Raw genomic sequence first — 25,633 nt, 5'->3', positions numbered from 1 at the left:
TGGCCCCCATGTGAGAAACAGGAGGACGTCCCAGCTGCAAGGCTGGAGACAGAACCTTCCTCTCTCCTCTCAGAACCAAGGAATCCTTGAAGTCGAAGTTAAAGAGCAGGCCTCAGGCCCTCTCTCTCTTTGGCAGTCCAGGAAAGAAAGGCCAGTTGGGCCTCCTCTGGTACCTCAAGGATGGCGAGTCTCCTGCAAAGACCTTTGGCTGGGGGCTGCAGTCCAAGGCCTGGTCGGGGAAGGAGACCACTGTCCCTAAGGAAAGAGTCACTCCCTACAATTTCAAGCTGAGTTGTTGCTGCTGCTTCGTCCTCCTCCTCCTTCCATCCTCCTCTCCCCACTCCTCCCCCGCCCCTCCTCCACCCTTTGGGCAACATGGAGAGAAGGGTTAGAGCCTGTAACCTTGGGCTCTGTCTCCTGGGGATGCCTAGGAAGGCAGTGTGGTAAGAGGAGAGGGTCCCAGACTTGGTGAGTGGGTCCAAGGGCCCTGATACAGGAGTCTGTAGGGAGGAGGAACCAGCTTGCTGGGTCAGTCAAGAGCAGATCTCGGCCATGTTGTCCATTTGACATATGGTTTTGCGCATGCTCACTGGGCTGGATGTAGGGTTCTCTTCAGGGCCCTTCTGCTGGACGGGGGACTTGAAGCCAGCATCGGCTTTTCGTACATCTCTTGATACCATCCTGCTCTCCTTCAGTTATATTGTAAGTGGCCTCAGTGGCTTTAGGAGTTCGCTATGGCCTGTCCTTTAGCTCATGGGGGCAGTTCAGTGAGGCATTGGGTGAAGTCCTGGTGAGCCAGTCCGAGGATAAAACCGTAGAACACAGGGTGAATAAACGCAGGAGAGGTGAGGGTTAGGAACAACTAGAGGGGTATTACAAGAGGGTGACCAGTTCTTTTATGGGAACAGGCCCAGAACCCTGCTCTCTAGCTTGTGGCAAGACTGAGCAGAGTGTGCTCCAAGAGGAAAGCTATTGGTGACCCCTTCTTTCTCAGGTGGCCTTGCTTGGACACGGGTCCCTCTCTGGTCATGGCTGCAAGACGATCTGGAGTTCTGCAGGTCTTCTGTGGGCTCTACAGGTCTGGAACTCCCTCAAGTACTGGTCAGCAAATAGGGCAGGTGTGGCAGCGATAGCAGGGGCAGGGGACGCTGTCGAAGGGTGTGTTCTACGTGGCGAGCTCGCCCTGGCGCTCACACGCGAATTCGGCCACGTGAGGCCCGGTGGCCCCCCTGTCGGGGAGTGAGGCGGAACAGCACGGGTGGGCGTCTTCGAATTTGGCGTTGCCCCAGGCGACCTGCGCGGCGAATCAGCGGGGGCGAGCTGTAGAACGGCGAATTAGTGCCGGGAAGGCCCTCCAGAAGCGGGACACGGTTCTGGTTCCTCCTCCGGCTGGGCTGAATGATGGGAGGCGATGCGTCTAGGAAATTCTCATGGTAGTAGCCAGTGGTCTGAGATGAAGCATGGGCGACAGTCGGCTCCATCTCCATCATCTCATCCAGGTCATCGTCTTGGGTCTCATCCTCGGACTCCGGTTCCGGCTCCTGGTCCCCATCCTGGTCGGCATCGGAGTCTGGCTGCGGGACCGGGCACACAAAATCACCCTTATTCTCTTCATCCTTGACTGTCTCCACGTCCACCTCCTCGTCCACATCCACCTCCTCGTCCTCGTCGTCCTCCTCCTCTTCCTTCTCTTCCAGTTTCTTCCTCATCTCCTCCATCTGCTTCTTCCGCATCTCTTCCTGCTTCTTCCTTCTCTCCTCCTCCTCCCTTGTCTCCTCCTGAACAGCTCTCACGCGCCTCCGCTGCTCCCTGTCGTAAAGCCTGCGCTTGCGTGTCTCTTCATCTTCGTCACTGTGGAAATCTTCATCATCAGTGTCTGCGTTGGGGTCCGCAGCGAAAGGGAAGAAGATGTTGCGGACCCCGGGGAGTGGGATTGGCTTGGGCACGCGCACTTTTCTTTCTATTTCCACGCATTCGAGAATCAGCTCGTCCAGGTCGGCCATTTCAGTTGACCATAAGAGCTCCTTGCGGAAGAATTCCGACAGGCCTTTAAGGAATTGGTTTTGAAGGCGGCAGTCATCCCAAGACAAGAACTGGGCCAGGAACTGAAAAGCATCTGCATAGCTGCCTAGGGTACAGTGCCCCTGCTTGAGCTTGCGGATGGCCTTTTTAGCCACGCTTGGGGGGATGGGGCCGCAGAATTCCTTGCGGATCTCATCCAGGAAGCGTGGGAAGTTGGCACGCAGGGGGCTTCCCTCCCGAGTGACAGAGATGGCCCAGTTCTTGGCTTGGCCAGCGAAAAAGGTGATCAGAAAGGCCACCCGCTCAGCGCCCCCGGGGAAATGATCCTCGTGGTCCGCTATAAAGGTCTCTAGCTTCATCAGGAACTCGGCCAGGTAGACCGGGTCGCCCGAGAAGGGCTCTAACTCCGGCCGCTCCAGAGGCGGCAGAGGAGGCTGCGCGGGCTGCTCCTTGGCTGGGGGCGGGGGCAGCGCCGGCGGGGGCGGAATGGCCCGCGGGGGAGGGTCGACGGGCGCGCCTGAGGTACCGCAATCTTGGATCACGCTAATCAACAGCTCATCAGAGGCGTACTCGGGCTCTGCGCGAGGGGGAGGCCAACACAGGAAAGGCAGATCCCCCTCGGGAACTGCGTCGATCTCGCTGAGCGGGAAGTCAAAGTTCTCCTCGGCAAGGACGGGCACCACCGGCACTGGCCAGCGGATGTAGCTCGACACATTGCCCCGCAAGGAATTAACCTCGGCTAGGGCTCTGCCGAGCTGAAGGCCCAAATTGGCATTCTCCCCGCGAAGGGCATTTAATTCTTCTCGCAGGGCCACGTTCGCCATGCGCAGGCTGTTTAGATTTCCTGCGGCCTCGGACATTAGGAGTAGCTCAGGGGCCCTGGGTCTGAGGGCGGGGGCGCGAGTGGGGGTGGGGAGCTGGAGGCCGCTACAGGAGGCTGAAATGCCGCGGTGGGGCGCGTGCGGGGGGAGGGGACCGAAGTGTCGCGGCTGGGCGCGGGAGAGGCCGAGCCACACCCACTGGGGCGAGCACGGAGGGTGGGCGCTCGGGCCGGAGGGCCCAGCGGCTCAGCCCGGGGCGCTTTACCTCGTCCCGGTGATCAGAGAGGGCGGGCGGCGGCGGGAGCCGGGAGGCGCTGAGGACACGGGAGGTAGGCAGCAGGCGGCAGGAGGCAGGCGGCAGGCGGCGGCGGGGCGGGCGGAGGCTGGCGGAGCCGGAGGGAGTGGACTGCGGCAGGATCTGTCGAGGAAAAATCTTGCGGCTGGCGAGTCCCCGCCTTTTAAACGCAGCCTCGCACCGCCCCCCCCCCCCCCCCCGGCAGGGCGGGGCTTAGGGAACCGCGGGCGCCCACCCGCCCCCGCCCCCCCCCCCCCCCCCCGCCCCGGCCCCTCACACCCCCCCCTGGCCCCCCGCCTGCGCCTCTCACTGACTCTCTCCTTCCCTAGCTGCAGCTAACTCGGGTCGGGAAAATGCGACAGCGACTGCCCACTCGAGGTCGTCATGGCGACAGCCAGTGAACGTGTTCCTCTCCTCGGGCAGGCCCCCGAGTGTAGAGGAGCTGCTTCGAGAGGCGCAGCTCAATCTCCAGAGCCTGTTGCAAGGTACTGAGAGGGAGGGGGGCTGCGGCCGGAGCCCACAGGCGAGATGCGCAGCGGCTGGAGGGAGGCGAAGAAGAAAGAGGACAGGGAGCAGCAAGAGGAAAAAAAAAAAGAGAGAGAGAGAGAGAGAGAACAGTTTAAACCCCACTGAAAAACAAAAAACCACACATATCTCCCCATCTTTTTACCTTCCAGACTAAATGATTCGAGAGGGCTCAATTTCTCGGGCTGTTTACTCGCCACCACTCCCCCCACTCCCCCCCCACCCCTTTATTTTTTGGTTCAGGAGGCCACGAGGGAGAAAAGGGAAGAGGCAGAAGCAGGGCAGTGGTCAAGCCACTTACAAAGGGAGCCAGGGGAGAAATTCCCACAGGGTGGGCTCACAGACCTTCTAGACCCTCTCTTGCCATGTTGCCCATGCCTTTGGAATCCTGGCACCCAAGGACAATGGAGGCATCTGCAGGGTCTCTCCCCCTCGGGGCTTCACCCATTCTGCTCTTGCCACAACCTGTCCATATGTCTCCTGGGGAGCAACTGCCTCATGAGAGTAAGCCCGACTTTCAGTTGGTTGAGCTTGAGCGACCAACTGTTGATCTCAGAGCAGGTCTTGATCTCAGAATTGTGGGTTCAGTCCCTGCGTTGGGTTCCATGTTGGGCATGAAGCCTACTTTAAAAAAAAAAAAAAAAGTAAGCCCGATACACAGCACCCAGAGGTCTCCTCATCCCCAATTTGCAGCCCAGTGTCTTTGGAGTATACAGAGGAGCATGCTGTACAAAAAGCTGGGTCCACACGACCTGGACAAACGGCCCGGTCATGGTGCCTGAGCAGTCAGACTGCGTGCACTGGGCAGAGTGAGAAAATCCAATCTCTGAAATCAGACAGAGCTAGAATCTCACTCCCATCCCTCACCTAACTAGCTGTGGGACATTATGCAGATTACCTAAAGCTTCCGATGAATCAGTCATCTTTAAAGTGAGATTCCAGTTTCCCATGTGGTACACAGTTTTGGGAGAATTAAAAATGGTATGCCACTTGCTCAGTAAGAGTATCTTGCAGCTGGAGAGACCCCGATAAGATGCACTGTCAACTCCCAATACGTGTCCTTTGGAACACAGGCTTAGCTGGGCACCGTATTAAAGTTACCACCAAAGAGAGAACAGTGTGGTCGCTGATAGGACCTTACAATGTGAAAACCATACACATTGAGCGGAGGGATTAAGCCAACGTAAGTGGCAAAGAGATTAAAACTCAGTGCTGTGAAAGAGACAACTGGGGTTTTACAGTACCTGGACAGAGGTTACAAGGGCCATGCATATGTCAAAATTCACTGAGTTGTGCACTAAAGTTGTTTGTACACCTTACTGTAGGTAAGTTATATTTCCATGAAGTAATGAATACAAATAAAATCTCAGTTGTAGTCACAAACTCCATAGCCTACTCCAGGCACTCGCTGTCCCACTGAGGCCTCTCTTCCAGATCCAGAAGCCCTTCCTCCATGTCTTCCAACTTCCAGTCCTTACACTTTCTTCACAGTTCTCTTCTTGCCTCATTCAAAACGCTTTAACACTAGTTCTACACTTTGCTCATTCCCTTCACCAGTGTTCCTGTGAGCCACCTTGGGCCATCCAGCTCCAGAGGACTTATATAGTTCTGAACTGCTTTTTCTATCATTTGTTCATTCATTAACTCATTCACCTACTGGTACTGGGCTTATTGTCCATCCACCTAACCCGACCGACCAAGCTTCTCAACAGAGAGAATCACATCTCTTAGTACCCTCGTGTTTCCAGAAGCACCCGGCAAAGAGCTGGATTCCCCAAGAGGTGCTCAGTAGGCATTTGTTGAGTGGATATTAAGTGCGAAAAGAAGTCTTGTCAGCTCTCGTTTACCCATACCAATGAAGGTCAACTCTTATGGAGAGTAGAAAATGGTAGCTGGGCCACCCAACTGGACTCTAGCCCAAACCCTCGCCTCCCTTGCCAGGGCAGTGGTAACCTTAGAGAAGCAAGATTTCAAAGGACACCACGAGCCTTGTGTTCGGATAAGAGAGGAGCTGCCATGCGGAAAAGGAGTCAGTGTGCTCTATGTTGCCACCATGGGCAGATTTGGGACCAGTGGGTGGAGGAAACATGGAGGGAGGCAGATTTCATCTTGAGATAAGGAAGAGCTTTCCTGCCACAGCCCCAACTGTCCTTGGATGGAATGAGCTGCCTTGGGAGGACGGCAGCTCCCCTTCTCTGCGGGTCTGTGTGGAAGCTGAAGAAGCATCTAAAAGGGCTATTGAGGAGGAACTCTGAGCCCAGAATGGGGTGGTGAACCAGAGGACTTTTGAGGCCCCTCAGCCTCCAAGTTTCTATGAGTCTTAAAGTCTTTGTTCAGATGAGCAGAGAGCCCCACCCCCGTTGGTTCTTTGCTCTCTCGTGTTCTTCATCTACTCATCGAACTCATCACTTCAGTGAAGGCCATTCAAACCTTGTGCATCCCTCTTATTCGCTGGCGATGCCCCTCAACTTCTCCTTCCTTCTCTGCCACTACCTCTGCCTTCCCTCTCCCTCACCTAAGCTCCCCTGGACCTGACAACCACCCACAGTGGGACGAAGGTGCAGGGAACCAGGCCCTTGGAAGCTCAGCTGAGAGTTCTTGAGACCCAAGGGAGCACTGCATGTTGGACTTCCCAGTGCAGATTTCTTCATGCTTCCGACAGGTCTTTTCCCTGGTAGGCCTGCAGAAACCCTGAGGAGCTGCAGGGCTTCAGAGAGAGGATAAAGGACCAAGAGGTGTCTGCACCCTGAGCCTCTCCTCCAAGTCAAGCACCTAAGGTGGGGACCATCAAGACACAGGCTTGGTCACAGAACCAGCGCAACTCGACTCTACCAACTTTTCTCCTCAGCCCTTGTAGTCCTGGAGAATAGGCATTTTTCCGTTTCCGAAGCCAAAGGCTCAGACACCGGGCCAAACCACAAAAAAACAAGGCAAGTCAGGCCGGGCAGCTAGAGCAGGAGCCCCAGCTTGCGGTCCTCTCCCAGACCAGTGCTTGGCCGTGGCCCCCTAGAGTGTGTATCCACTGTGCTATTTTTCAGAAGAATATGAGGAACAGTACTCGGAGGCCAGACTTCTGGGGCAGACCTTCCGCTCTGCTGATGAGGCCCCTGAGCCCACTCCTAGCCCAAGACCTCAGGCGGGCAGGCGTCTGGAGTTTGTATCGATGGTGAGTTGCCTCTTCCCCCACTTGTGAGAGCCAGCAGGGCAGAGCTCTCTCTGCGCTCATTGATGGGGGACCTCGAGCCGTGCACCTTACCCACCGGAAGCTGCTGCTCACCTCTCCTCACCAGCACAGCTACCCTGAGGCCCTGCCGAGAGGGGCCCTAACCAGCAGGTGTCTGACCTGGCATCCCGTCCACACTTCCCTGCCTCCCAGACGAAGCCTCTGACCACCCTGTCTAGATAGCCATCCCATGGGCATGGCTCATCTCGTTGGGAGCACACCCTTCCCATCACCTTCTTTCCCAACAGCCTACAAAATGGCAGCTGAGCGAGGATGAGACCACCACCCAGGGTGTGAGGGCTCCTGAGGCCTCCCGGAGCCTGTTGACCACAGCCGACAAGCAAGCTGCTTGGAATAGCCCCTCCCCTCTGCCCATCCTAGAGGAGAAGCGGTGGCTTCAGCCTTGCTCCACGCACTCTGACATTGTGCCCATCAACATCTCCGGTAGAGTCGATCAGCACCACCTCCGTTTGCTTCCCTCCATGCCAACTACAGACCATCCTCTCCAAATGCACTGGGACTGGGGGAGGGAGCAAGACTTTTCTCTGCTGCTGGCTCACCCTGAACTGTCAAGGTCATGGCTCTCGCGGGAAGAGGGGGGCAATGGAGGCATGCAGGCGAGGGGGGCTCTGGCTGCTCTTTCTTCACTCTCTCCTGGCACTGCCACACTAACCGAGCCCATTTGATAGCAAATTCCTCTTAACAGAAAACGCTAGGACTCTGTGAACGCGTGTGCTCTTTGGAATGTCCATGGGAATTTCAAGTTTGTGAGTTAGGTTTGATTTGGCAAGAGAGAACTTAGAGAACTTCTTGTGCCGGAGGCAAGGTTTGGAGCACACAGATAGGAGTCGGAGTGGAAGTGGGAGGTTTGTGGTGCTGGCATTCAAAGAGAGGCTCCCACCTGGGCCACAGAGCCAGGGCCTCGGGGCACGTTCAGTAGCCACTTGGTCTGCCAGGGAGGTGGGAATCTTCACCTTGTGCATCAAGTGTTTGAGAAGGGAAGTAATGGAAAGAGACCAAAGCAAATGCGGCTGAGCTGGCTGTGGCTTTGGGAGCCCAGGGCACCCTAGACCATGCCCATTATTAACTCATGTTCCACACTCCACCAGCTGTACGTGGAAGAGGAGGAGGGTCAGTCATGTCAGAAGGAGCTAGGGCCAATGACCTGATGACAGGAAGCCCTCCTAACTTGATGGGACCAGAGGCCCCCTAGAAGCCAGCACTGGTCCGTGGTATGCTGGAGAAAGCTGCTGAAGGCCATGAGGGCAGGTCTGGCTCCGTGTGGTAGCACTCCATGAATATGGGGTCATCAGGTACCCCCGGCATCCTCTTGGCAGGCAAATCAGAGGCAGAGCCCAGAGCCTAGGGAGATGCGCCAAGGGGAATAAAGGTCTGGAAGAGAGACTCATGAAGGGAAGGTGGGCACTTTGTCTCTCAACTTCCACCTCACTCTCAATGAGCCTGGCCCTGAGTTTTGCCCACAGAGCTGCTTGCTGGGGGCAGGGTGGACAGTGGGTACAAATGCAGCCATGGGGCTGAGAGGGCAGGGTCTGGTGAGCCCGCTGCCGCAGCGGAATGAGGGACAACATGGAGGGCAGGGGGTGGGTGGGGAGCAGTGTGCCTCACCCAACCCTTGCCCCAGCAATTCCCCTGGAGAAAAGACTGACCCCGGGTTTCAGGAGAAATAGATCTCAATCACTACACAGGAGTGAACATTGATAAGATGTGATCAGGTGACTGGAGGACAGCCTATCGGGCAGCTTCCTGGCTGTTGGGGGGCGAGTGGGGCAGCTTTTTGGAGGCCCTGTCATTACTGGCCCATACAAAGGCTTTCTTTGAGAAACGATTACAATCAAGCAACATCTAGTCTCAACCTGTTTCTCTACACCTGTGGTTCTCACCCCGGGCTGTACATCTAAATGATCAGTCACCCGGGAAGTTCCAGAAAAATGCTCCTGCCGGGGCCCTACAGCCAGAGATTTAAGTGTCCTTGATGAGGTTGAGGTCCGAGGGTTTCAAAAGCTGCTCAGTTGGTTCTCTGTTCATGCTCATTGCTACTGCCATCACTCCTCCTGTGTGCCTCAGACCGATTTCCACTGCGCTGTAAACAGAAACCAGGATGCACCCAAGTGTCTTTATTTTGGCTACAGGGCAGCAGTTTGATAAACACGCAAGTTTGCGACACTCGTTGTTTAACACAGAGACAGCCGTGAACCCCAAATCCACCCTGAGGCGGAGGCGGACAATTATTGGATTCTCTAACTTTTCCCAGCGAGACCAAGGTGACCCCATCACAGCTGATGCCCCAGACCTTTCCACTTTTCCCTTCCACCAGCCCTGCCACCCAGGAGTAATTCAGTATGTGTGTGTGGGGGGGAACTGGGGGGCTTTGGATGTCCTAAATAAAAAAAAAAAAAAAAGCAGATGTGGTAATTAAGGATAACCAAGGGCCCTTTGTCAAGGGCATCAACTGAGTATGGAAAACAGGCCTCCCAGGCTGGTAAATTCATTATGTTATTGCCTCCCATTCTACATGGAATAGAGGCACATGTGTCAGGTTTAGGCAGATGGATCAAGGCAGGAACCACTGCAAAAAGCATTCTCTTAACAGAGCATTACTACCACTAAATGGAAGCCAGCCAAGGGGTGTAGACCAGAGAGATATGGATGCAAGTCCCGGCCTCTCCACTTAATAAAACTATGAGGCCTTGTCCAATCTTCAAAACCCCTCTGAGCTTCAGCGCCTTCGTCTGTAAAGTAATACCAAGCTGGCGGAGCCGTCACGCGAATTAGATTTGTTACATGTAATAGGCCTGCTGTGTGCCTGCTACATGGTGGGTGTCGAGCAAATGGTGGCTGCTCTTATACATTTATTATAGTCATAGGAGCAGCAATGATGTGACAGTAATGATTGTTGTAGATGAGAACATCTTTGGGGACTTTGGACATCACAGTGGTTTCCCCGCATCTGTGGTCACCCTAACTCTTTTGTATAGGGGTAAAGCTAGAAAGTGCCAGGTGCCAAAAATGCAACCAGGCTCTGAACTTGCCAGCTGTGGCCTACTCCAGGTTCATTGCCAGGGCTGCAAGTCCCACACGCTGTCCTTTGGCAGTTCTACAGCCCCTACTCTCGTCTCAGGAGAGAGTGAGCACTGAGATCTGGGACAGTTGGTGAGCCTGGGCCGAAAGCTCCAGGGGGTGGGGGAAAGCCCCAGGTATCCCCACACGCCATTTGAGCTCCCAAAAGGAATAATTAAAGCCAGCAAGGCCTTGGCAGGATCCTGGATAATTCAAGGGCAGGCACCCCGTGACTCACTGTGTGTGGTGATGGGCAAAGACCCAACTTCCCCAGCATCCTCATGTAGGGAGAGGAAGAACCAAGGAATCCTGACCAAGCTGTTGGCAGATGCTTCTTGGCAAAGCCTTGGTGCTCCTGTCTCGAGAGGACGATCTCAAGGGGGATCCCCGGCAGCAGGACTCACTCTCTGTGTTTACCTTCGCCAGGTCACAGCAGCAGGCTGGCAGGCGGCATGGCCCGTGCCACCACCTCGGACATCAGGCCCAGTCATTCTGCCCCAGAAGGTGTGCATGGAAGAGTTGCAGTAGGCCAGGAAGCTCAGTTCCCAAATCTCACCTCCCCAGTACTAAGGAGTCCTTCTAGTGAGCCGGAAGAACCTCTCCAGGTGTGCAGTGCCACAAACCGCCCTGGCATGGAGAGCGTGGGAATGGTGTACAGCGTCCCCAGTTCTTGCAACGGGCCGACAGAATCTACGTTCTCTGCTTCCTGGAAGGGAGATACTCTTACCTACATGACTCCAAGCACCGCCAGCCAGAGCAGTCGAGTCGGCGAACATGGAAGAAATCCTTCCTCAGGCAATGCTTGGGTCTCTCTGCACTCGCTGCCCCCTTCGGTTCCTAAGGAGGCCACTGCCCTCTTGGTCACTCGTGATAACCCTGCAGGATGCAGCGGGTTGGCTGTCTACTCCGAGCACCCTTCTCAACGACAGCAAGCGTCTGAGCGACCCTCCAAGATGGGCCTTCTCACTAGTGGTACCTCGAGGCTGGAGATGGGCCCACCAGGGGCCAGCAGGTTCCGGGAGCGGTCGCTGTCTGTGCCCACAGACTCAGGCACTGTGGAGGTGGCCTACGAGGAGGAGCAGAAGGCCAGCGAGGCTTGTGCCCTGCCTTGTGTCAGTACGAGTTCTGAGGGCAGTAATAGTGCCGACAACATTGCCTCCCTCAGTGCCCAGCAGGAGGCCCAGCACAGAAGGCAGAGATCCAAGAGTATTTCGCTCAAGAAGGCCAAGAAGAAGCCTTCCCCACCCATGCGCAGCGTCTCGCTGGTCAAAGATGAGCTGGCCCTCTTGCCAGAAGGTGGGTCAGCACTGTCCAAGGACCAGAGGCCCAGGAGCCTCTGCCTCTCCTTGGAACACCAAGGACGTCACTTGTCCCACCCTGATGCTCAGGGTCACCCAGCTGTGCCAACTTTCAAAGATCCGGAAGGTCCACAATTCTCCCACCACTGGTATCTCACTGACTGGAAGTGTGGCGACACCTACCAGTCCTTGTCTAGCTCCAGCACCGCCACTGGCACCACAGTCATCGAGTGCAGCCAAGTTCAGGGCAGCTCAGAGTCTCTTGCCTCCCCTTCCACGTCCAGAGCCACAACACCATCTCAGCTCTCCATCGACGTAGAGGCCAGGGAAGTATCCTCCCCTGGAAGGCCCACTGGGCTGATGTCACCCTCCAGTGGCTACTCCAGCCAGTCAGAGACCCCGACGCCCACTGTGTCCCTGTCCTTGACCCTGGGCCACCTGCCGCCTCTGAGTGGCGGCGTCCGGGTGCGTCCGGTGGTCCCTGAGAGGAAGTCGTCACTCCCTGCAACCTCGCCGATGGAGAAAATGTCCAAGTCACGGCTGTCGTTTGACCTGCCGCTCACCTCTTCGACCAACCTAGATCTGTCTGGGATGAGCATCTCCATCAGAGGCAAAACCAAGGTGAGCCGGCATCACTCAGATATGAATTTTGGGGCCAAGCTGGCCCAGAAGACGAGCCCCAACCAGCCTGTTATGCCTATGGTCACTCAGTCGGACCTCCGTTCCGTGCGTCTGAGGTCTGTCAGCAAGTCTGAGCTGGAAGATGACGTGGAGAGCCCTGACTATGCTGAGGACCCAGCCACGGAAGTCTTCACCTTGCCCGAGAGGAAGATGAAACCTCCCATAGCTGAGAAGCCCCCCGTGGCCCGAAGGCCTCCGAGCTTGGTCCATAAGCCACCATCTGTCCCCGAGGAGTGCCCACTCATCTCGCCAACCTTGGCTATGACTTCCAAGAGCTCAGCTCAACCCACGCGGCCACTCCCTCCAGACATCTACACGGTGGTGCGGAAACCAAAGCCCTCCAGTTTCCCCGAGGGCAAAAGCCCCAGGGAGGCGCCAGCGCCCTCCTCTCTTGCTCTCACACCTTTTGCCAGTTCCTCTGGTGCTTTCTTCTCAGGAACACAGCAACTTCCCCAGGGCATGATGGAGGATGGGGGCCCCAAGGCGAGAGCCCTGCCTGAAAGAATCAGCCTCCAGAGCCAGGAGGAAGTGGAGAGAAAGAAAGGCAAAATCCCGCCTCCTGTTCCCAAAAAGCCCAGCGTGCTGTACCTGCCTCTCACCTCATCCACGGCTCATATGGAGGCATACGGGGCCGAGCTGAGGCTGCCTCTCAGCCCCATCATCACCCTGCAGGAAGAGGCCAAGGGTCCCCCCACCAGTGACCACCTGCAGTCCCCTGGTGCGAGGACGACTTCACCACTACTGCCTGAAGGTGAAAGGGAGGCCAGTCCTCTAGGTTAGTAAACTGTCTGCTGGCTTTTCCTTCAATCCCAGGCAAGATGAGAGTGAGCACAGAGTGCCAGAGACAGGAGCAAATGTCCCTGCCCCCAGTAATGATCCTGAGTCCCAGACAAGTGGGTCAGTATGAGGCATCTCTTGAGGGTTGGGGTTCTTCCAAAGAGACCTCGTTAGCCCTTGGGATCAGGAGTGACCCAGGAAGGGGTGGATCTCCAAGGCCCAGTTTGGGCCAGTCCACCCTGGAACCCCCAGGACTGAGAGAATACAATCAAACTAGGTCTTCGCACCCTAGGACCTTTGGAATCCATCTGCCTGGTCAGGCGCACATCCCCCGCCCTGGGAATGAACTCTCTGCTTCACTGGACAGAACTTTTCGCTAGCCACACTCATTTCAGTTTCACACACAGGACTCAGTACGCTCCCAGACTGCGATCCGGTGCCACCGCCGGCTTGCAGGCCTCTGAAAACAATGGCATAGGTTTCCAGCAGCACTCTTTCTTAGTGCTTTCTAGAGGAAAGGGAGCTCACTTGCTTGGATTCTTTGAGGCTGGCGCTTCCCAGGACAATAAAACTAGGCTAGATCATCTTTCTCATCCTTTTCTGAGGTCATTGTTTCATGTCCCCTTTTTGCTTCAGTTGTGGTCAAATACACATAACTTGAAATTTACCATCTTCACCACGTTTTAAACATTCACCTCAGTACCGTTGGGTACATTCTCGATGTTGGGCCACCATGACCGCCCTCCCTCTCCAGAGCGCTCTTCATCTTGCAACACTGAAGTCTGTACGCACTTAACAATAACTCACCACTCTTCCCTCCCCCTAGCCCCTGGCAACCATTCTTCTACTTTCTGTCTCTATGAATCTGACTCTCTCTAAGGAGCTCACGTAAGTGGAATCACATCGCACTGGTCTTTTATGGACCGCCCATTGCACTTAATAGATTGTCCTCCACACCCATCCGTGTTTCGCATCCTTTTTTGAACCCGTAACACCAAACATCAAAATCTTATCACCTTCCTGGGGCGCCTGGGTGGCTCGTCAGTTAGGCGTCCAACTCTTGGTTTCTGTTCGGGTCATGATCCTGAGAGGTCGGGGTGCTAGGATCAAGCCCCACATTGCATCATCGGGCTCCTTGCTTAGCGCAGAGTCTGCTTGTCCCCCTCTGTCTGCCTCTGTTCCTACCCCCATGCTCGCTTGCTCTCTCAGATAAATAAGTAAAATTAAAAAAAAATCTTATGACCTTTTGTAAGCTGATTTGGGCTTTCAGCCCAAATCACACAGACTATAAACAGGCAAACAAGTCAAAGCCACAGGTAATTTTAGATTATGCTTTGTCAAACTCCACAGGCTGCTCTGAGATTCAGCTCGGTCCCACTCCCACCTACTGCTTGAATCATTGCTTTAGATTACTCTCAGCTTCTTGATTTTTGAAAAATGATGCATTCAAAGCAAGAGAATGCTCAGGGAACCTGGTGTAATGGAAAAGGCATGAGAAAACAAGGACCCATGCTGATCTTCACTGGTCAGGCCACCTTGGCCAAACACTAACCTCTGGAACATCATGTTCCTCAGCGAAATGGAGACATTAAGGGTCTCTGCCCAACAGCCCTTTTGGAGTTGCTTTGAACATCGAATGAGATTCTTATGAGAATGTGCTTTGTCCTAACTCTTGTGGTCGAAGTATTTAATTCCTTCTGGTTCTTATGCCTAGGGAGCTCTGTGGAACCGAGCACTGCAGAAAAAAGTGTCATTAGTGATAAAACAGCCGAATGGATCGCCGAAGATGACGATGATGTGTTTGTGGCTTCACGCACAACGGAAGATTTGTTTACTGTGATACACAGGTCGAGACCCATTTTCTTAATTCTTATTGGAAATGCCTACCCTTTTGAGACCTCTAAGCAGCCATGAGCACTGAAAGCTGGAGACTAAGTTCAGATACTCACATGTGGCAATGGCAGTCTGAGGCCTCGCAGATGCAATTTGCTGACATCTTTGGGTGAAGTGGAGGAGGGGCCCGGGAAGGGAGGACCAGGTGCCGAGTGAGAGGCCTCTCGTCTCCTAGCAACAGCACGGCCTATTGTGGCTCCATCTGCTCTCTCGAAGCTCTGTCTACAGACAGAGACATTTAACCCTTCACAGCCTTCGTTGTACCAAACAAATCTTAGCAAGAAGTGCTGTGGGGATGGGGTGGCTGGGTGATGGACACTGGGGAGGGTATGTGCAGTGGTGAGTGTTGTGAATTGTGTAAGATGGATGAATCCCAGACCTGTACCCCTGAAGAAATAATACATTCTATGTCAATAAAAAATAATTTAAAAGGAGAAGTGCAGTGGGGCACCGAGCCGGGTATCAAAGCAGGAACGGAGGTGAAGGGGGACCGGATAGGGACCCTCTCTTCTTGGACAAGGGCAAAGAGCAAGGGCTTGCTGGTGAGAAAAACTAGAAAGATCCCAGTTCCCAGAGGTGCAGGAGCATCAGTTCCCTCAGGCTGTCTTGAATCAGAGTCACTGAGCAAATAGCCTTGACTCCTTAAATTCTCCCTTGGTCCCAGAGCCCTGCAGGCCCTCCAGCTGTGGGCACTGAAAGGAGGGTAGAGCCAGGGAGCCAGACAGGGGACTCTGAGGACTTAGCAGTGAGAGAGAGAGGGAGAGAGGGAGAAAGCTGGTCAGTGCAACTGCTCACGCAGCTGCTGTGTAGAAGCTTCCAGATCATGTCACTGGTCTTTGTGAAGTTATATGAGGCATTAGGAAACATCTGCTGCATTGAATTCACTCAAAGCAAACTTTTTCTTATTTAGGTCCAAAAGAAAGCTGCTTGGCTGGAAAGAGCCTGGGGAGACCTTTGCAGGCGGCAGCAGACCAAGCTCCCATTCACCAGGGAAGAATCCAGCTGATTCTCCAGTCAGTGAGTCAGCTGCCTCTGCGGGGTCAAGTGGCAGTGCTAACCTGGATGCTGGCAGAAATGACGAATTCAAGGCCTTGCTACAGAAAAAGGGGAGCAAGGCAACCCCAAAGTCCCGGCCCTCAGCAGCCGAACTGCTGAAGACTACTAACCCACTGGCTCGGAGAATTATTGCACAATTTTCAAAAGACTACGAAACCACCGATAACCCCAGTACCTAAGGCCAGGGTTCAGCAAACAGTTTAGTCACTAAACTTGAGTAGACAAAGGGGAAGAGAAAGGGTTTTAGAAAGGAGTCATGGAAATAACAAAAGAGCCTACATGTCCTTTCCATCCATTTACCCTCTGGACCGCAGGAGAGAGGCCACTAGACCTAGAGCTAAAATCATCAGGCACTTTAGTCACCTTCGGACATTTTGCATTTTTACACTTAATAATCTTGCCGTTACTGACTACCGATTTTCTCCTTTTTTCCCTCCAGTGCTGTGCCCTGAGGAGAAATTCTGAGGCGCAAGAGCACCTGCGCCATCTTTTCGGTCACTGACCGAGCTGCTCCGACCCTGACTTCTGGTCACCAAGGAGCACAGTGTGAGGGCCAACCGGTGCTGCCAAAGCTGGGGGTCGTGGGGTGCCGTTGCCGATGATTCACTTTTGGGGCAAGGCCTTGCTGGCCCCGTGTGGAGAAGCAGAAAGACTCTGAGGCCTCTTCAACCACAGTCAAACTCTCTGCACCCCGCCCCCAGAGAGGTTTGGGGGTGTACACTTATTTCGGCATGGGGTTGATTGGCTGGCTTTTGTCACGCAAAATATGAATGTGACTCTGTCTTGAAATTCATGCCTTTTTCAGTTTGATTGTCTACACGGAGAACAGGGTGATGAGTTTCGAGTTTCGATGAACCTGTAGCCCCTCCCCCCACCCCTTTAGCTAGGAAAAGTCAGGACTGAGTTGCTTTGGGTGAACCAAGTTCAGCCACCAAAAGAGGCAGCCATGCATTCTCTCAGATCCAGCCAAGACGACTCGCGCGTGCGCCTTGAGATTCTTCAAGTGTCTGTCAACAAGGATAGCTAGGATGGGTGCCCAGCTCATGCTGCATTCTAAGAACCCTCGTTTCATTTGCATATAACCTTCATTACAGGAAGTAATTAGCTGAAGGAACAGCGTCATCAAAGTCTCAAGGAGGAGAGAAAGTAAGTGTAACTTGTCCACCTCCATTCAGTTTAGACTGTGGTGTGTGGTTGCTTTTGTTCTGGTTAAAGGAAGTCTTACTCTGTTCTAAAACTAAGAATGTATGGACTAAAAAAAGGATATATCCCAAACCTAAAAGGCTGCCTTGCAAGTTGCTGTGGCCCATGACGCCAAAAAAAGGGCTATCTTTTTTTTTTTTTTTTTTTTTTTTGCCATTTATGTTCCACCATGTGACCAACTTCCAATTAACTATGCTGTGGGGGAGTAGAGGGGTTGGAGGAAATAGGATGCTGACAGAGCCCCAGAACAATCCCTGTAACACCACCCCTCCACCCCCCACCCTCCCCCCACACAACACACACACAAGCTTATAGGCACTTGTCAGTTCAATTTTCTAAGCAGGGCAAGAGGAATGATTCATTTGATTTTCATATGTCTGGTTGCTGGGAGTTTGGGGGAAAAAAAAACAGACAACGCATTAAACAAAAACTGGCTGACCATTAATGGAGGGTTAATTGTCCATATTCCCAAGAAGGGAAAAGCAAAGTCAAATGAAATTGTAGCCTGCTTCCTGGACCCCTTCCTCCTTCACTACCGCCATCCCCCCGCCCCAAACGGATTCATTGGCCAACCTCCTGGAGGATGCAGAAAGTGCCCCAGAGACAAACAGTTCTTGATTTTGATAGGCCGCCTCGCTCACCAATGAGAAGCAAGCTCTTAGCTCCACAGCCCACACTCTAGCAGACTGAGCAGCTGAAAATCTACACTGAGAGCTGAGGAGACTTGGGCCTCTCGCTTAGAAGCCTTAGGCCTAGGCCCTTGGTTGGTACAGTTCTGAATTCTAGACTTCTGAGTACAGGGCAGGCTCACCAACTTCTTTGCAATCTGCACTTGCCCTTGGTTTAGGCAGAGGCCACTTAAAATAATAAGCAGCGAGTACCCAGTTGCTTTCAAAAACATCCCAACTATTTGGTTTGAAGGTCCTGATCAAATTTCAGAGGGGTTGCCTGACATAAAATAGACTCATTCCTGGCCTGAATTTATATATGGACGCCACACTTGGTCTGCCCCAGCCTCAGAATTCCAAAAGATGGAAACATTTTCCTCTGTAGGGAAATGAAGGGGTGTTTGTGCCTTGGCCTAACAAAAGTGTAATGCTGCCAGGGCCTTCTCCTTGGGAACGACTTTGAACAGCTGAACTCAAGCCGAATACGAGACTCACATAGTATAGGATTTGTTACATCTGCTGGTTTTTCTGGAAGCTTCTCGTTTGCTACTTCTAGGCGGGTTTTGCCTCTCCCCTCACCTTGCTATTCCTGATGGTTTCCCCAAAACATTCTAAGCTGAATGCCCAGATGCCTTTATGTTTTAACATAAAGTCTTGCTTTCCTCTGCAGCAGTCTGTATACCTGTATATGGGATTCTTAGAACGTCTTCTGCATCATTATTATGGCCCTCAAATGCCCAGTGGTGTTTTCATTAGCACAGGAGGATTTGGGGTAGTGATGGTGTGGCTAGAGGGAACACCAAGGACTGGAAATATTCCTTTAATATTTTGCAGCAGGGGACCTAATCCCAAACAAACCACCAAACTGTAGACCTTTTTAGTCCATGAGGGCCATAACATCAAACATCTTCCTGCTCTTAACAGTCAACCTGTTTCACGCCCGTGATTATCGTTAACACCAACTAGCTCTCTCCCACTGCCGCTCATAGCCCAGTGTTCGCTGTCTCGTACACCTACTCTGCTAAGACTGGAGAAGACAGGCTGAAAGCCCCTCCAGGCAGGCTTTCAGAGAACCTCTTCCTGCCACTGTTACTTGTGTAGATAATAACGATAACAAGTGAAGTGAAGTTGACCCCAGGAGGTCAGCTTCCCATTCAAGTTGTTTCCATCCTTCTTGCTTGCTCTGATTCCAGCCAATAGCAGCAGGTGGCTCTGCTGACTGACCTCAGTCTAGTCACGAGTAGAGGGAGTCATCCCCAGGATTGGTTAATGGGTAGCTAGGAGTGTTTTGCTCTAGGTGGGCATTCATTACAAGTTTGTGATTCAAATGTTGAGGGGAGATAGCAAGCCATTCTTGGTACAACAGGAAGTCTTGCTAGTGCCTCCTCTCCTTTGCCTGCGTTATTTCTTGCCTGGCTCCCTCCCACCCCGGCCCAAACTTGTCCCTCAGTCCCAACTCCCATAACCTGCCGATAGCGTACACTTTGAGGAGGCGGGACCACAGGCAGCAAAAGAGTTTGCATTAGCCTTATGACCATAAGTCGACCAGTTAGTCGGAAGGCATTACCTCGAATGTGCAAAGATGGAGGAAATTCTACAAGGCTTACAATGTGCATTTCACCAGATATCCATCTTAATTAACTCTCTAGACAACACAGATCAGCTCGCAATCCCACTGTACCTATCTGTCTGAGCAGATCTGTCCATGCACCTGCCCTCTTCCTCACAAACCATCCCTGAGAAAAGATGAGTTCATGGCCAGGGCTCTCTGGTCCTCACCAGGGCAGCCTTCCATCCTCACCAAGTGTATCAATGCAGTAGCAAGCTTTCACTTTAACCAGATCTGCCAGGGCCAGGACCAGAGTGACATGAATGAGGTGCCCACTCTCGGGAGCCGCGCACATGCCTTACCCTCGTCCCAGCCCTGCACTTTGCACTCTATAAATATCGGTTTATCTTCTATCCATGCACTAGTGTGGTTCCATTGATGACTCCCTATCTGCCGTTGTACCAAATATTTTATTACCATTTCTTTTCCCATTTCTCTCAACCTTTGTATGCCTGTATGTCAAAGAGCCTTCACTATGATCAGAAAACATGGTTGATTTCCAAGCAACCTGCTCCGAGTGGCAAGTTAGCCCCCATTTCGGTAGGGATGCAGACAAGGGCTGCCCTTCAGCAAGATGGTGAATGAGTTGGCGGCCTGCCACTGGGACGCACTCTGTCCTCTTTCTGGTCCATGTTCCCCAGACCTTGGTTCCCAGCACCAACTCTCCTGAGTGCCTCCTCGTTTGTTCTTCTCACTCAGAAAACCATGCTCTCAGGAAAGGGATGAAGTCCTTTACTATGACATTGTAAGGCTTAATGCTACCTTTTTTGAGGGTCACTTGCATTGTAACAGGGGAAAAGCCTTAAGCCAAAGGAATTGAAGTTCTACTTGTAGAATGTTAGGCACCAATGAGTTGCCAAAGTGTATTTTTCACCATGGAAAGGCCTAATTCCCTGACAGCTAACTCCAGAATATAGAAAATACCTTAGTCTCCTGGAATTATTTCATTACATTGCCCGTGGTTGGGTATAGAGTCCTGATCCCCAGAGCTGTCCTCTTGGACAAGGGACAAAGGGACCACATCTACCAAGAGGCTCTCGGAAAAGGCTCCTGAAAGCCATGGAGAAGGCTGAGATTCTTCATATTGTACAGTGACATTTTGACACAAATAGAAGTCATACGAATCATTTTAGTGAAAGAACACAAGGAGTTAGAGTTTGTGAGACTGCGTCCTGCTCGTGAAAGGTGAAACTGTCCAGTCAATGTCTGATCGATGTTGGTGGTGATCATTAAACTTCCTGGAGGTACAATGTTACTGAAATCAAGCCTCTGCTTCCCCTACCCTTATTTATGTTTTGTGCTATCACTTACGCTTGGTGTGAGAAAGACCAGATCTCTGCCAGGGCATGCAGTCCCTCCAAAGCCTTTGCCTGTGTTTCAGCCGTAAGTCACAAAGATACTAGCAATTTAAGAGGACAAGAGAGTAGGAAAGAGGTACAAACAGCTGCCTTCATCAAAGGACAACAAGAATTGTAATTTAAACAATGATGTGAAATGAAGTCCTAGAATATTCTGAAACATAGGAATATAGTAGTAAATGGTTAGAGACAAATATTTGAGGCGCTTTTAATAAGTGTAGCAAAACCACATTTGCATAAGTAATGGGTTGTGTGAAATGCATGTATATGTTCGCTCAGCAAAGCCCAAAACCGAGCGTGATCTCAGAACTAGCAGCAGCAGCAGCCCTGGGATGTGTGTCTGTGTATGTGTGTGTTCGCACGCGCGTTGTGTTTATTCCAGTGATGTTACTTCTTCACGCTCCTGAATCCCTAGCGCTCCGACTGTCCAGATGGTTCCAGCCTTTCCTGTCGTTTCTGCTGTCATTAGAGTGATCTGTATCTGGCCAAGTGATGTACATTGTCGTGTTGGTCGGGTGTACATTTATTTGGTATTAAGAAATGATCAGACTGAATCAACTACTTGCTTACCCTGCAAAGCCTTTGATTTGACTTAGCTGGGACATCTGGCCTGTTTGGGGTTTAATTTTTTTTTTGTAATTCACGAATAGGAAAAAGAAAGAAGTGTTCTATTTGTTTGGTATTGCCGACCCTTAAATACCCATCTTCACCGTGGTGGCTGTTCTCGACGAGGCTCTGGTTTTAAGATTTTTGCCTACGTAGTGGAATTGGATATCAACAGATCCACCGACAAAATCTGAACTGGAACAACCAGTTAACCCCTCTCAGCTTCTCCTTCAAGCCAAGCTTTATAGGAACTTATTCCCTACGTGGTGTTCAGCTTTTTATTTTTTAACGTCCAGTTTTGTAAGATGTTATGCATGTGGACGCAGCACTGTGCGCATTGTATAAGTCGCCCCAAACGCATTTTCAACTCCATATGCCTGATGGTGAAGAAGTATCAATCTGTGTGTTCTTAACCTCTCCCGATCAACTGTAAATGACAAATCTTTTCATTAATTTTTAAATGAGATATATTTACTCTGGCTAGTAGTTAAAATTTTCTTCTTTTTATTATATTTCAGTGCTACTGTTTTCTACTGATTCCAAAGCTTACCTTGGGGAATATTTCTTATTTCTAAGTTGTTGTATTGCTCTGATTTTTATATTTATCTGTAATCCTGGAATGTTAGAACTGAAAGGGACCAACCTCTCATTTTACACATGAGGCCCAGAAAGGTCAAATAACTTACACAAGGTCATGTATACAGTAGCAGGGTCTGGCCTCAATCCCAGGTCTCCTGTCTCTGGGGCCAGTGTGTTTGCGTTTAAAGCACTGCATTTAGAGATGACCCACAGCTGGCTTCTACTTTTACAACATATGAATTTCCTGGATAGTTCAGTGAATTAATTATCTATGCTTTAATGGAAAATGCTCAAGATTTCTTTAGTTGAATTGAAGACAAATCTCATTTTCAATTTAGGAACATTCTTTTCCCCTCCAAATTCAGTATATGTTCCCTACTTTGTATATGTTTTCCCTAAGAGATGTTTGAAAATGAATTTTTGTAGATCAAATTCCACTTTTTGGTAAAAAAAAGTCTCTTATGTGGGGGAATCTTCTGGTGACTTCTTTTGAAAAACAAAGAGTCCAATGTCCCCTAATGTCTCTACTTCTTTTTAGTGTGAACTTTTGTAATTGGTATTTACTTAAAGTAGGGAAAACCAACATAGGCTTTCCTAGAATCTACTTTATCCTTACCTTCTTAAACTTTATGAGGTACTTTCAGGCGGTAAGATGCTCATGAGGTCTTTAGTTGTGTTCTAGAAACTTCACCTAGCTTCATGTTATGTCAGTCCCTGGGCTCAAACTCCATCTCCATCTTATCAGAAAATAATAGAATTCCCTAATCAATACTGAGCTCTGCATGCACTCTTTTCTGAAACATTCTTTGCCCAGTGTGACTCTCTCTTTGCCTATTCTTGGGCTTTCTTTTATGGCTCATGCATACCTTATTATTCGTGGACCTGCAGGTGGTGTCCCTTTAGGGCCCTGCCAGTCAGTTGGAGTGATATTTCCAGTTATTTCCATTGTTCCCTTGTTTCTACTGGACCTCCTATGGTTTCCATTTTTAGGAATGCTCAGAGATTAGTGGGATCTCAACCCGAAGGGTTGACACACTTTTTTCGTAAGGGGCCAGAGAGTAAGTATTTTAGGTTTTGGGGGGCCACATGTGGGCTCACTGCCTTCCCATCTAATTACTTCCCTGTCACACCAGTCAGCACAGAAGTGGGTGGAGGAGGGCTGCGTATGTCAATCCATGAATCTTTAGAAGGGTGCTCTTCATCATGGTGTTTCTCTCTCTCTCTCTCTGTCTCTCTCTCTCAGTGACTACCTTGGTGTAGAAACCCTCATTCATTTTCCCAGACCTCCTGTCCTAGTTATCCAATGTGCCTCTACTTCCTCAAGTTTAGGGTAAACTGGCAGGGAAGAATGGATTTCTGAGTTTTCTTATTTCTTTTGTCCCATCACTAGTCTCCCAAACTGTGGCCGGGCACCCCTGCCCTGGGTCATCTGGCCTGCCCTGCCCCATATTACCATTGTGAGTTTAGGGCTGTCTCTGGAAAGTCTGGTGGCCCAGGTCGTGAGGATCCAATCCAGTCTACAATTTCCTAGGAAAATCACCAGCTCTCTTGGTCCCCATGGCTGTTTTTAAAACCCAGAATGTCCGTGTGTCCATTTTCTATAATTCCATTTGGATCTGTTCTATACTTAGGCCCAGCAAGAAAACCAACAAGGTATAGAAAGTATTCTGCTCCCACAGTGTTTACCTGCCTCAAGCCCTTGCCTCTTGGGCCCCCAGTCCCAAGGGGGGATGGACTCCTTGGGAAGCCCGGTGCCTCCCCCCCCCAGCCCCCAGCAAACATGTGACACACCACCGCCTCCTGTTTTCTGAACCTTTAAAAGGATTCCCTAGGGGTGCCTGGCTGGCTCAGTTGGTAGAGCATACGACTCTTAATCTAGGTTTGTGGGTTCAAGCCCCTTACTGGGCCTAGAATTTACTTTAAAAAAGAAGAAGGAGGAGGAGAAGAAGACTCCCTAAAGCTTCTTCACAACTCTCTCCATCTCATGCCCATCTCTACCTCTCATGCTACTTGGAAGTCTAAACCTCAGATTCACATTTTCCCATTTGCTCACATAAGCCTTGAGGGGCATGAATGAGGAAGGCGTGTGCCTGTGCATGTGAGCATAGTTTCTCCACTGGGACTGTGAAGGCTCTGTTGACTAATTCTCTCTCTGTCTCTCTCTCTTTCTCTTTCACACACACGCACACATACGCACACACACACCATTGTGCACAAGCACACACTCCATCCAGTGTTCTCATCAGGTCTCTGGTCCAGCTCTACGTCTGGTCAATGAGAAGGGGATTGTTGGGGCTCCAGTGGCATTTCCCTTTTTCTTGTCTTTTGAACACTTCTTTCTGCTTCTCTCAGGAAGCCATTAGAAGAAACTCGTCTGTGACAATTGTGGACAGGCTGACATACAGAGTGCTAGGACTTTCATTCGATAGGCACTCGGTCACTCAGACATACCTCTGAGGCTGCAGTTTTTCCTACCGAAGCAAATTGCTTTTTAGGACCTTTCTACTTGCTTCCTGTCGTTTGAGCCCAGGGGTCTCCCCCGTTACTAGAAACTAAATTTCTAAAAAGTCAGAGGCATGAGCGAGTACCTTTCAGGATCTCCCTATGTGAAAGCATCTGCGAAACAGTTTCTTCCCACCTTCGGTTTAAGATTGTCAGACTGAGGAGGGGAACCATGCTTATACCTTGATCTCTAAGGAAGCAAAAGAACTATGCACCTGCTGAAAGCAAAATAAGGAAGGATTGACTGGTCCTACTGTGCATAGTCAGGAGACAGACTTTTGTCAGGTCCACATGCAGTGCTTACTAAATGCCAACAACTCACTTAAGAAAAATAAGAGAGACTGGAATTTACAGACCAATGTCCTAAACTGGAAGGTGGAGATAAGGCCATTCCCCCAGTGAAGAGACAGTGTCCCTGGATAAAAATTTCAGGAAGCAGCAGAAACTAGGAGAGATCATCATCCCAGTCTTTTTTAGAATTCTAACACACAATGGAAGGAAGCCCTCTGCAGGGAGATCAGACAAAGGGTTTTTCTTGTCTTTCTTTTCTTTTTCTTTTCCTTTCTTTTCTATCTTTCTCTCTTTCTTTTAAGCATTCCATACTGGCTTGCTACCAGCCATTGAAGCGTATTCTTTATATAGCTAGAGCTGTTTGTGTCTTCTCAAAATAAATTGTTTCTGTTAAAAATCATTTTCTGTCTCACCCTCTGGTTTTCATTGTAGCAGTGATGCCTTTATTCAGACACTAAGCCGAGGTCGTGAGCCTCTGTCACTGACCACACAAGTGTGGGACCCCCACACAGGGGGTTTTATTCTCACAGACCCCTGAGAGCCCAGAGCCAATAATGCAGGACATGGTGTCTCGCAGGTACCTGGCCCACCCAGCAGTGAACCTAAGCTACACTGGCAGGTAATTCATGTTCGAGGACTTCATCTCAGGGATTCGAATACAACCGCTTATGGCCTGCAGACAAGGTGAGGTTCTGGTTTCCAAGCTCCCGGAAGGAGGAGGTTGCCATGGCAACTGTGCTTAGGGCACGCACTCCCTCTTTGTTCTCTGGCTTGATGAAGCCATTCAGCAGGGCAGAGAAGAGTGAGTCTGGGCTGGGAGCACAAAAAAAAAAAAAAAAGAAAGAAACAAAACAAAAGATGTAGCCCTGGTCACTTCCCATCACCATCCCTCAAAAACAGTCAGATCCCACCATGCAGGTAGCGACAGCTGTATTTCAGGGTCAACTTGCATCTGAAAGGAGCTTTGCTGTCTGCTCCCCACTGGCCCATGCATGTAAAGTCAAGGCCCTTGCAGCCGGCATCCTTGTCTCTTCAGGCCCTGCGTTATTAGCTCATGCCCTTGACAATACCAGGCTGTTCTTCCAAAAAGACACAACAGAGCTGGAAACAATCTAGAAGGTGCACAAGGGAAGGGGGAGGAAGGGCAA

At 51.3% G+C, this 25,633-nt stretch overlaps 2 protein-coding genes across 9 annotated transcripts in view; one reads left to right on the top strand and one right to left on the bottom strand.

The window, feature by feature from the left end:
- NHSL2 (NHS like 2) overlaps positions 1-24,885 on the top strand; it is a 263,397-nt gene extending 238,512 nt beyond the window's left edge. For 2 of the 8 annotated variants that reach the window (XM_059385649.1, XM_059385652.1), the window contains 7 exons: positions 3,468-3,623; positions 6,702-6,829; positions 7,135-7,330; positions 9,037-9,168; positions 10,391-12,718; positions 14,435-14,567; positions 15,524-24,885. In XM_059385649.1, the coding sequence (XP_059241632.1) occupies positions 3,468-3,623; positions 6,702-6,829; positions 7,135-7,330; positions 9,037-9,168; positions 10,391-12,718; positions 14,435-14,567; positions 15,524-15,848 (3,398 nt within the window). In that variant the 3' untranslated portion in view covers positions 15,849-24,885. Of the gene's footprint in view, positions 1-3,467; positions 3,624-6,701; positions 6,830-7,134; positions 7,331-9,036; positions 9,169-10,390; positions 12,724-14,434; positions 14,568-15,523 lie in introns of those variants that run through there. The other 6 variants (XR_009401368.1, XM_059385650.1, XM_059385651.1 and 3 more) reach the window with 6 other exon arrangements.
- On the bottom strand, positions 7-3,319 carry RTL5 (retrotransposon Gag like 5). The gene has a single exon (XM_059385656.1). It carries the CDS (start codon positions 2,880-2,882, stop codon positions 1,191-1,193), a length of 1,692 nt encoding a protein of 563 aa, XP_059241639.1. The 5' UTR covers positions 2,883-3,319; the 3' UTR covers positions 7-1,190.
- Positions 24,886-25,633: the final 748 nt, after the last annotated feature.

Source organism: Mustela nigripes, chromosome X, assembly GCF_022355385.1.
Source record: "Mustela nigripes isolate SB6536 chromosome X, MUSNIG.SB6536, whole genome shotgun sequence".
In the NCBI taxonomy this organism is placed as follows: domain Eukaryota; kingdom Metazoa; phylum Chordata; class Mammalia; order Carnivora; family Mustelidae; genus Mustela; species Mustela nigripes.
Note: the sequence above shows the minus strand (reverse complement) of the source record. Positions and strands in the feature narration are given on the sequence as shown.

Excerpts from the sequence above, each read along its gene's own strand:
- RTL5 (XM_059385656.1), bottom strand. The coding sequence starts at position 2,882 with ATGTCCGAGGCCGCAGGAAATCTAAACAGCCTGCGCATGGCGAACGTG.